Source organism: Mytilus californianus, unplaced genomic scaffold, assembly GCF_021869535.1.
Source record: "Mytilus californianus isolate M0D057914Y unplaced genomic scaffold, xbMytCali1.0.p SCAF_3, whole genome shotgun sequence".
NCBI classification, from domain to species: Eukaryota; Metazoa; Mollusca; class Bivalvia; order Mytilida; family Mytilidae; genus Mytilus; species Mytilus californianus.
Genome location: NW_026262679.1, coordinates 112,088,492 through 112,101,141, shown reverse-complemented (window position 1 = coordinate 112,101,141; position 12,650 = coordinate 112,088,492). Strand labels below are relative to the sequence as shown.

The window sequence follows — 12,650 nt, the reverse complement described above, 5'->3', positions numbered from 1 at the left end:
ACCAGAACAGGAAACAAGAAAAAGAGAGGCGAAGGATACAAAAGAAACATTCAAACTCATAAGTCGAAAATAAACTGACAACGCCATGGCTAAAAAAAAAGACAAACAAACAAAAGCACACAAAAAACCAACAAAGAAAACTGAAGACTGAGCAACACGAACCCCAACAAAAACTGGGGATGATCTCAGGTGCTCCGGAAGGGTAAGCAGATCCTGCTCCACATGTGGTATCCGTCGTATTGCTCGTTAAATTTTGAACTTAAATTAATGTAAATTTGAGTTGGGTTTTGTTTGTCATGTTTTCACCACTGCCTGATTCTTAGACAAATGGGCACTTAAATTAAATATGTCACCGTACGGTCTTTGAAAACGAGCAAAACTCGTACAGTATAGTAAGCTATAAAAGGCCTTAGGACTACAAAATCTTAAAGAATTTAACACACAAAAATAAACACGTCCTAATTTATATAAAAGTAATAAAAGGAAAACAAAATGGAGGACAACAGATAGCAACCAATAGATTGCCTTATTCAATTACGGATCTCCTGGTATTTATAATTGCCTTTACTTTTATGTACATGCTTTGAAGATGCAAACACTTGTAAAAATTTAGCAATTCAATCAAAATATGAACCCGTCATAATAAACATATGATCAAATTATGATTTAGGGAAAAGGTCATAACATCATATTATCTTAATGGTCTAAGATCTCATAATTTACATAGTTAAAACGGCAGGAATATGTAGATCACTTAAAATCCGCTTTGATACGATATTTTAAACTTGGTTGTTTTTGTAGTATAAAGATTTATGTAGCCAATACATATTAGGAACCTTTACATGTTCAAAGATGGCCGTAAGCTGAAATATGATGATACTATTGATTTATGGAGGTCTTGAAAAAAGAAGAACTTCGTATGCTTTTACATAAAGAATACTCTCATGACGAATAACCTTTTACATCATGAAATAATAATTGTTCAGCGTATTCAAATTCTATTTTAGCCAATTATTTCCTATTATTTGGTTCATAGGGTAATCAAAGCCAAAACTGTTTCAACCCAAGTTGGTTATATATTGTTTTGATTGTTTGTTGACAACACTTTTCGACATTGCATTGGTTTTTAATTTAAGCTTTTTTTATTCGAGTGCATTTAGACAAAACGTGTGTCTTTTCTACAAAACAATAAGCCAGGTATCTCTGTAAAATCATTTCTGACTTTATTGGCGAATTGTTGTAGCTTCTTATCAGTATAACATTGTTTTATCAGAAGCAAGTTCATGTGAAATTGCCGTTTAAGTTGTGAAAACATTTATCATGAAACAAAACCCATCATATTTTCTAATATCACAAAGAAATTCAATCTTGAAAAAAAAATGAGACAGTATTTTGTAGCATAACAGGTTATTACAGTGCTTAAAGTGAATAAAAACGTGGTATACATAGTTGTCTACTTAATGTCTGCCTTTATCAATTCTATTACACTTTTGTTGTTAAACCTACACGCATTGCTGTGAACTATTATTTTGTAAATTGAATTTCTTTTGTAACAACAAATACTTGTAAACACCTTTTTTGTACTCTTACAATAGCAAAAACAAGTAAAATGATCACCATGATTATTAATCGGCTTTGCAAAGTACAAGATAAATTCTAGGACAGTAGTAATTCGTTATCATCTATTTACTTTGACCATTTATTTACTGTGCATTTTGTCTTTGTTTTATTTCAAAAAACAATTTCCTTTAAGTTAATGTCGGTAGCAGAAAAATGTGTAGAATATTCATTATAAACAAAATCACTCGTGCAATGTATAAATTACTAAAACTAACCAATAATTAAATGAAACCGCACCTCAATGGAGTGGTGGAATTTGATGAAATAGTCTAGAAATGGATGAAAATTTATCTTACTAATTAGATAGTTTAGATATTTTTTGTAATTTCCGTACTAAAACTATTTAATTAGATTTAATTGATGTAGTTTTACGGGGTCTGCAAATAATCTGAAATTTCACGTGGACTCATAATAAAATAATGGAATCTAATGGCAGTTGTAAATTAAACACGTAAAAAACAAACATAGTAGTCTAAGTGTCAATGTTTCAAGTCTGATAATCAAATATATTGTTGTAATATGCTAAAAGACAAAATGACATTTTGTCTTTTTACATTTCATCTTGTTAGTTAAATCGGCAGCTTGTATTTGTGGTTACATGATGTATTGTGTTGAGTTTTGCTTTTTCTAATCAACAAATTTTTATTCGTTAGAATTTTTGGGTCTTCATTAGCGGAATTTCTAACCTTGATTTTATGGCATTTTCAATTCAGTCTTCATTGATTGTACTACCGCTGAGTAAATAGTGATAGATGTTGCCAAATTATCGTACTTTGTATCTGATATGTACCAAGTCAGGAACATGGTAGATGTTTTTCACATGTTCCGTTGATTGATAGCATTTGATTTTGTCAGGTTTCATTGACTTCCACCTTTTTAATTTGCATTGGGGCTCGGTATTTTTGTAATACTTTTTTAATCATATATAGTTGTTCATGTGTTTAAGTCTTATACATCTTTGGCTTTCAATACTTTTGGTTTGTGCGTTCCTAATGAAAGTCAATCAAGTAAGGAGCCTTGGACGCACCTAATTTATAAAATGTTATTTTCAATGTATTCAGATTTGTTAAATATAATGTTAATGGCTCCAACGATTTTGTCTCAGTATCAAAATGTTTAAACTAGACACCCGAAAGAAATTCATGGTGATTTTTCATTCCGATTTACTGGTCAGTAAACAATCATATTTTAATAAGAGTAAAAACGATTTGAAAGAAAACACACATTTTACAAAACAGAAAAGATTATATTATAGATAACTCAAGGGGTTTCTGTCGACTCTTTAATAAAGAGTGTTAGAATGACCTTGACGTATCTGATATTGTTTGCAGAACATAAAAAAATATATGATATAATACACTAAGGTTTCGGTCGGTTGTTGAAGGAGGTTATCACAATGCTGCGTCTATAGTTTGCAGATGCAATATGGTTTCTGTCCAGACAACGTAGGTTATTGAATACTTTTCTGATAAATGTGTAATCCAAAGGCCCGAAATATCGTGGGCCTTAGTCCGCAAATTGAAAATACAGCTTCAAAATACTGATGGATTCAGCCGAGGATAAAAAATGCCTGGCAACTGACTAAACGCGAAAAAGGAGACGTAGATACGCTTCCAAATGGATTAAGGATAAGAGGTCATTGATACAAATCAAAATTAAACAACTTAATGGGTCTATGGAGACACATGCTACATCGAACTTCACAGACCCAAAAGTTGCTAAGCACCTGTACTATATCCATAGCAAATATGTTGTTGACCCCGTAGAAAAAAACCCAAACAACATAATTTATGTGTGTAAATCACATTACAAAAACTGCTTGATAAACGAGGAAAGTATTAACAATTATCTTTGAAACATAACGTACTTCCCCACGACACTTACCAAGAAGGAAATCCTGAATAATCATGGGTCTGTTCTATGTTCCTTTGCTATTGCAACCAAAGATGAAGATCAGAATCTTGCTTCACTGTATTGGATACCCAAATTTCATAATTGTCCTTCCATACAGACAACATTATAGTGTTGGGTCTTGTAAGTGCTTCACGAAACCTCTTTCTAAATTACTTATATCAATTTTGTTAGCAATCAAAGCCGGGCTATAAAGTTATTGTGGAACTTCCTACTCTTGGGGCGGCGTGAATCAGTTGTGGATACTAAGAAATTCCAAAGATCTGTTAGAGTACATATAATCTTCGATATCTTGTTTAAAAAAACTTGTTTTCGAAACAATTGTTTCGAAGCTTACTCTGTTTGAATATAAAAATAAATGCACTTTATCAATAAAAGGACCTAAAATAACTGATACGAGTAAATGAAATAGATAAATACGGATTTCTTTTTCTGTATTTTGTATTCAATATCTACTTCCCAGCGTTCTTTCATTAACAATAATCGTTCTTCCAAATTATGCAAATGCAATGAAAATCACTGCTTTATATGTATTTGTCATTGGAATACCAATATGTAAGAAGCAACAACAGTCAGTTTTTATGAACTTCCGCTTTTTGAATTTACCTTGGAGTTTGGTACTTTTGTTATACTTATTTACCGTTTTTCAAGTTTCATAAATCCATTTAGAATATTGAGATACAGGTGAAAAAACAATGCGTGAATCTCTTAAACTCAAAAAAAAAGCTAGACCGGTTGCGTCGAAAGAGTAAACTTCTCCTGCTTTGCTTTCATTACCCTCATTTCTGTGTTGTGTTTTCTATACTGTTGTTTGTCTTTTGGTCTTTTTTCGTATTTTTGCCATGGCGTTGTCAGTTTATTTCCGACTTACGAGTTTGAATGCCCTTTTGGTATCTTTCGTCTGTGTTTTACCCACCATGCGAATTCACACCTACTCAAAATCGGGAATAGGATACAGTAAGTAACATTATCGGTATCAATTTTACTGCATCAGACACGGATTTCGATAATTCTTTTGTCTTTACTTAAAACAAACATTGGAGACGTGTCAAAACTAAAGGAAACTAATTATGTATTGCCAAGTTATTTCTTTGCCATTGAATTTAGTTTTAAGCCGTTCATCTTTGTCCATATCAAAGAAGAGGATCAAGATAAGAAGCAGTTTTGGTTATATGAAAAAACACATCATATATACCAGGCTTATAATTTTGCACGCAAGACGCGCTTTTCATCTACAAAAGACTCTGCAGTGACAATCGAATAAATAAATGATTTTCATCGTCCTTCTTTATGTTAATACCAAAATGACAAAATAACGTTAACGGATTTGTAATTTTTTTATATTTGAAATGTCGTGAGTACTGTAACGATATATGTTAGATACCCAGATAAATTACACGTTATTTAGCATTCCAAAAAAAGATTTTTTTGTTCCTCGAAAGGATTAGGAAAAGGTGTGCTTATGGTACATCGTAGTTTTTTCAATGAGCTTCTGAATGTATAACCGAGCATTGTTTTATCCGTTCTGATAAAGTGTCAAGTTTTGGTTCATCTTGTTTTCGCTGAACCTTTTTTCTAGAATAGTTTTTTACCATGTCCATCAGAAACATTAAGTGTTTCTCCCAGTGGACGAGCTGGGAAATGCGACATTTTTGGATTTTGCTAACACTTCTCTTAAGTTGTTAATTATAAACGATTCTAAGGTACCCGGTATTAATGACCAACATGACTATATTTGTTATATCTTTGTAGCTATCAGGAACTTTTTTAATATTAGTGCAACATTTTGTAATGATAATGATTGATGATTTTAGAGTAGATGTTTTGGATTTAAAGAATTAACATCATTAACATCACTTATATCTATATTATTGTTATTTTGTTCTATTCAAAAGATTTAAAGAATGTCATATATGGTGTGGATCAATTATTATAAGCCGTGAGGTTACCATGTGTATAAGTTACAGTGAATTTGTAAAATCAAGTTTTTAAAAAAATCAATTTGGTTAAATCCATAAAAATATTCAGAGATTTTGTTAAGTAATTAGCAGTTTTATTAATTTGGGTTATCCCTAAAATTGTTAAGAATTTTATAAAACCACTGAAAATTTCGCTCTGGATTTTGTAAATACGCAATTAGTTTTTTACACCATATGAATGTCAAAACTGTATTAGAATTGTATTTTTTGAATATATAATATCATGTTTAAACTATCTTTTTGAACAGATTTTACTTTTTTTATAGATACATTGATGGTAAATAAAAGGCATGGTTACAGCTACAATGATAAAATGCTACTGTATTAACTCGTGCATCACATTGTTTTGACAACGTCTACATTTGCAACTTTCGTACTCTTCCTACGTTAGCCCCATGCCTATTTTGTTCACAGTTTATTTTTCCTTGAACAGCTACATATTTTAATAAAAACCTTTTCCAACACTAATGACTGTTCGTTAAACTGCTGTAAAAAAAAACGAAAAATATAAATTAACCTACGGCAAGAAATTTATATATATTTTTTTTCACATTCAAACATTGCAGATATTCATACATACATGTACCATAAACACAATTCATCTTTAAACTTGTTTTGATTGAAAGAATACAATTGAAATTTTGTAAGTATTTGTTGATCTTTTGCGCTTCCATGCAATTTAAATAGCTTCAGATATAACATTCACATTATCCCTGATACGACATTCACCAAAGATAATGACCACAGGAAAAATGAATAGAAATGATCTATTTCAGTCTGAATTATGACTTGATTATATGAATGCACGTCCATAAGCAAGCATTTTGGTCAAGGTATCCTCTTTTTTCCTTTTTCCCGCCTTTCTTTATTATTTTATTGATATTTGTATGATGTAGACAAAACGCGCGTCTGGCGTATTAAATTATAATCCTGGTAACTATTTACACCACTGGGTCGATGCCACTGCTGGTGAACGTTTCGTCCCCGAGGGTATCACCAGCCCAGTAGTCAGCACTTCGGTGTTGACATGAATATCAATTATATGGTTATTCTTATAAATTTCCTGTTACAGAACTTTGAATTTTTCGAAAAACTAAGGATTTTCTTATCCCAGGAATAGATTACCTTAGCCGTATTTGGCACAACTTTTTTGGAATTTTGGGTCGTCAATGCTCTTCAACTTTGTACTTGTTTGGCTTTATAATTATTTTGATCTGAGCGTCACTGATGAGTCTTATGTAGACGAAACGCACGTCTGGCTTTTTAAATTATAATCCTGGTACCTTTGATAACTATTTGTACGAAGAAATTACTACATCTGGTTGGTTCAAAAGATAAAACACCACATCTTACTGATTTTTAGATTGATAATCCGCTTTCATAAGTTTTGCATAAGTCCCAGAGAGTTATTGTTAAATAGAATCTGTGGTTAGCAAGTCCTAAGCTAGCATTTAGAATGTTATCTAAAAAAAGAATCAACACTTTTGTTTTCAAATTATTGTTATTATAGAAGAAAAATAAAGAATTGAACAACTGTTAAGGAGCGGAACAGTAATCTAAACTATTCTCTTTAGATGTTGGATGTGTACTGATTGATATTTAAGTCTTAGATACATGATTTTTTATTAGTTCTCATTGGCTTTGAAATAGCTGTCAGTAACTGCTAGTACGCTCAGATCTGTTTCTGTGTCTTTTTTGTTGTCAATGATGTCTAAATACCCTGCCACGTCTGGTGTGTGTTTTTTTTAGATGTTTTTTTTCTGCTTTGTATCGAGTTAAGCCCTTTTCAACTGATTTTTATACTGTGTTCTTATGTTGTGCTATAACCCTACTGTCCCAGGTTAGGGGAGGGTTGGGCGTTTACAAACATATTTAACCCGACGACATTCTTTGTGTACCTGTCCCAAGTCAGGAGCATGTAGTTCGGTGGTTTTCGTTGGTTCATGTCTGTCATATTTGTTTTTCGTAAATTGTTTTGTTATAAATTATGCCGTTAGTTTTCTCAATTGAATTGTTTCATATTTTTTAGGTCGGGCCTTTAATAGCCGACTAAACGGTATGAGTTTTCTCTATGTTGAAGGCCTTACGGTTGCCTGTAATTGCTTACATCCACTTAATTTGAACATTGGCAATCATATCACATTTCCTTATTTTTAACTATATGATATTTGAGGTTTTCAAGTATTTTATTGTTTCTAAGGACATGTTAAGGATGTAGTTAGGTGAAATTAAAAAAATCTTGAATTTAAAATTGATACTATAAGTCAGAAAAGCATTAGTAAAGGAACAAAATAAGTTTAAAAAATATTGATAGGTTATGGAACACTTTTTTGAGATATTTGATTTTTAAAAAATGACGGATCAAAACGACTCGGACCTTTGCCTTATATTTAGCATTGGCATTATTTGGTTCTCAAATCATAAGAAAAAATAATTCTTTTTATGAGCTATTGAAGTCTTCTATGAAAGGAAAAGTGGGTGATATGGGGCAAAATAATTTACCCTGTATCTCAGGAAAAAATTCAAGGAGTTCGAACACCTGACAACAATTCCTAAACCTGACCTGACAACATCCTTAAGTAAATACTTATTCACCTTCTTAAAACTTGTCACGTTTAAACAATAACATGTCAAATAGAATCCAGTATGGCAACATGAATGAGATTTAAGACAAGTAATCATCTGCAATACATCACACAGAAAAAGATTGTATGACATGAGCACTTCAAAACACCGGGGATCAAAATCAATTTTTGTTTGTGAGAGACAAAAACTGAAAGTAACACTTTCTATTATAAATTTTATGTGTTAGAAGCGCTTTCCTCGATTTAAATTTATTAGGAACGCTCAAAGCCAAAATGTTTAAAGCCATGTTTGTATAAGTAACGCGTGAAGAGTAAATGACTTAAGTGAAATAAAACACGAATTATCAAATATCAAGTGTGATTCACTAGATACATTATGACCTAACAGAATCCATGCTGCCAACTTTATTGATATTACTAATGCCTTTTTCTGACAACTAGGAAATAAATTTCTATTCCACTTCTGAACATTACCTCGGTATTTAACAGGAAACTTTGTCTGAGACTGCTTCCTTCTTAAGACGACAGCATCCATAAAGCAAATTACCCACTGTACTGAGAAGTGTGGGTGTAAAATATTGTATAATTATACTATGATGAGGGAAAAGAGATACATTACGTAACGTTATATGATTGAATTTTTATACTTAATTTGACAAATAATGTGTTTAATGGATAACAAACTACGTATTTGTGTTAAAATCAAAAGGAAAAACATGGTGCGTTTGAGTACGCTAAGGAGAATACCAAAAGCTGCAAATTTGTAAAGTTGAAGTCATCAATTTGAACATTTATGGTGTCGTTCTTCGACTCACGGTTTGCAGTCTTTGTATTATCTACCTTCAATTAACTTGTCATCCATATCAATTATTTTCTTTTCCTCGTCTTACGACCGTTGGAAAAGGAAAGTACATCTTACCCTACGATAAACTCAACTATATTTAAAAGGGACATTTTATTTTGAACCAACCCAAGAATAAAGAACATCAAATGATCACTTTGAGTTTTATTTCGGTAAAATACTGTTGCTTTTCATTAATGCCATTAACGTTACCGTATAATGCTATCTGACTCACTTTTTGTTATTAATTTTAAAAAAAAGCAAGCTTTAATAAGAAAAACACTTGCTTACTTTTAGACATATTGTATAGACTTGTCCATTGCTGAAAACTTTTTTTTTTCAACATTCCTAGTGATGTTGAATTACTTTACTTCAACGTTTATCCCAAATCTTTGTTATTCATATTCTTTTAAAGAAATTTGTTATACAAACCAAAGGATTTGCTGGAGGTTAAGGTCAGGAAAGTTCTTAGATATAAATGACTCAACAGTAATTTCTGCAGCGAATTAGGCCCAAATATCATTATTTTGATAACTTCACATAACTATAGATTAACTTAAAAAAAATTGAATGGGATATGCTTTAATAGTCGAGTTCTTAATCTATGACTGCAGCATTTACATTTATGACCTTGAAAATCAATGTCAAGCATCATGCAATTGAATTGAACCAATATATAAGCTATGAAACTAGTGAGTAGCAATCAAAACTAGTTTACAATTACTGAAATCTAAACACACTCTTCTTTTTATCGGTTCCTATCAATAGAGTAAATGTAACATGACTAGGATTGTGAATATGTATAAAATTTGTTAGTCAATAGAAAAATTTTGATCATGAAGTTAAGTGGTCTGAAGAGAACCCCTGTCATACATTTCATAGAAAACCTTTCCATTGACCAGCCTTTTACTTATTTTTTATGTTTGCAAAGTGAAATTTATTTTAGTTTTAATAGTTTTATCAATGCATTCGGTTTCGCTCCTTTTACAGTTCATACGAGTTTTTGTTTGTATCCTTGATTTGTCTTTTAAATAGTTTTATGAGATTTGAACATCGGTAAACTACTGTTGCCTAAATTCCATACGAACTCATCATAGATACAAGGCATAAACTTGTGTACGCCAGACGCCCGTTTCCCTTACAAAAGACTCATCAGTGACGCTCGAATAAAAAAAGTTAAAAAGGCCAAATAAATAACGAAGTAATGCCACATTATGGATTAGTATATTTGGTTACTTTGAAGAACTAATGAATGAACTCAGATTTGAGTAAAATGAACATTTAAGAAAATGTATTCCTATACAGTCATTACAACATTCGCTAATTCGTAGTGGATCGACTTTACCATTAGAGATGATATTCAGCTGTTGTTGTAATTATGATCGATATATAATCACGCTTTGTAATTTAATATCTTTTCATTCTTAGTGAGATTTTGCAGTCATGTTTGAAGAATTATCTTTTTCTGATTCTTAAGCATAACAATATATAAAGCTGTGTTGACGAAATACGTGGGAAGAAAAAGCATTATAATAGAAATGCGTGGGAAGAATATTTTATTTTAGTTAACTGATTATGCAAATAAAAATAATGAAATCATGATATACCTGTATTTGATACATTTGTATGTACTTGAGGATTCAGAATATTTGTACATCATTTTGTGCAATAAAAATAATTACGGAATAGATTATCTTAGATTTATTTGGTAAAATCTTTTTGAATTTTGGGTCCTCAATGCACTTCAACTTCGTCTTTAACATTATTCATTCGAACGCAACTGGTGAGCCTTTGTAGACGAAACGCTCAAACGTTTAAACCGATGTCATCTGACTCTGTTGACCATTCAGGATATTCTGTATCACAGACGACCACAGATATATACGTTTTCTGTTTTTGTTTCTTCAAACATTTCTCCTTTCTTTTTTTATAACATCCCCAATTGCAATTTATCAAATGTCTAATTGCCAGGAATAATAAGACCGGTTCCAAAATTGGAGCACAAATTTGTTATTCTCAAGATTTTATCTTTGGTATCAATTTGCTCATTCTTTAGTTTTCCATGTAGTTTCCTATCCTGTTGTTTGTCTTTTCGTCGTTATTTTCCTTTGATCGTTATAAAATCTGTTTTTCAAGTCATATTCAATTCCATTTCGTAATTTCGTACTATTCAACAATTTTCATGCATTTTTCCCCCTGGTTAGTGTCTAATGTCATGAATGAAGAGTTTACCAGAAAAAAATCGTGTCGTTTGTGTATCATGAATAATGTTGGGGTTTTTTTTCCTATCGATTTTTTTTCCTTTCTGTAGATTAGTCAATTTTTTTATATCATTTTAAAAGACATTTCAATTTCAAATATCATTCTGAGTAAATTTAGATATTTTTCAACAATTTGAAACATCATTTATGTCATTAACAGGAATTTTCGGTTTTAAATCTCTACAACTTCGTTTTTGATGTTGCTGACAATCTTTTTAAATCGAGCGTCACCGATAAGTCTGATGTAGAAGAAATGCTCGTCATGCGTATAAAATTATAAGCCTGATAAGTCTGTTGAGCTTTTGCATAGAAAATATTACTTAGTGTTTAGATGTATTACATGCGCACGTGCCCTACATTAAACAATTTTGATATTTTAAAATGGCACTGAAAACCCATTTATCTACTTTATATTGAAGTTGATTGATTTCAGCTAATTAATGATTTTTCATATATTGTTCTTTCAGGTGCCTTATGTCAATTCTGCTATATTCCGGAGATTTTGTTTAAAGTGGCTTTCTGGCTTGGGTATTGTAATTCTATGATAAATCCGATTATATACGCTTGTTCAAGCAAAGAATTTAAAAATGCATATTGTAGAATAATAAAGTGTCAGTGCCGACAGAGACGACGACACTTTGGACATCGACGACAGTGTTCGATGAATACGTCTTTCTCGGAGCTCAAAGGATCATTTCATGGTTCTCCTAGACATCAAAATGTTAACCACTATAACAAAAATGATATGGAATTAAGCAAGGGCGACGAAATGGTTAATTTGTACCAATATTCAAATGGAGGTACACCGAACTCAAAGGAGGTATCTTCCACTACGCTCAAAAGTGATTATGACGATTATCATTCCGGAAATTACGATCAGGATCAAATAGACGCTTTACGTATTGAACAGATGGAGCGTAACTATAATTCTTATAACGTTATTTCTGATGTCTAACAAACAGTGATGTGATCAAAATGTGTGAAAGAAAATCTTTTTTATTTGTCACTTTATGGTTATTTAAGTTTAGTTGATCAGATTAAGAAGATGATAGTTTTGGAATGTTTTGAAAACAACTTCATTAGCAATAAATTGCTAATATGTAATGAAATTAATTGTTTTGCTTAGCAACGGAATAATATCGGTAAATGTAGCGATTTGTAATTCTGATGTAATTATGAATGCAGAGCTAACTTTGTCATTCAAAATAAATAATGACATCCCCACTATTGTATTGTATGGTCAGAAAAAAAAGACATAAAGTATATTTACACTTCAATGGACCAACAGCCGAAAAAGACAGGTTTTGCGAATTCTATTAACAACGACAAATTAATTTCCTTTCAACATAACAACCACAAGCTTTTATCATAATATAATCATTTTAAATAGATTACAGTTTTAACATCGGCAATCATTAAACGCACAACATTGTACACGCGGATAATATTTATA

At 31.5% G+C, this 12,650-nt stretch overlaps 1 protein-coding gene across 1 annotated transcript in view; it reads left to right on the top strand.

Moving 5' to 3' along the window:
- Positions 1-12,152, top strand: part of LOC127733721 (alpha-1A adrenergic receptor-like) — a 70,897-nt gene extending 58,745 nt beyond the window's left edge. Inside the window, exon 3 of the mRNA XM_052243036.1 lies at positions 11,665-12,152. Within this exon, the coding sequence (XP_052098996.1) occupies positions 11,665-12,152 (488 nt within the window). The remainder of the gene's footprint in view (positions 1-11,664) is intronic.
- The last annotated feature ends 498 nt before the right edge of the window (positions 12,153-12,650 follow it).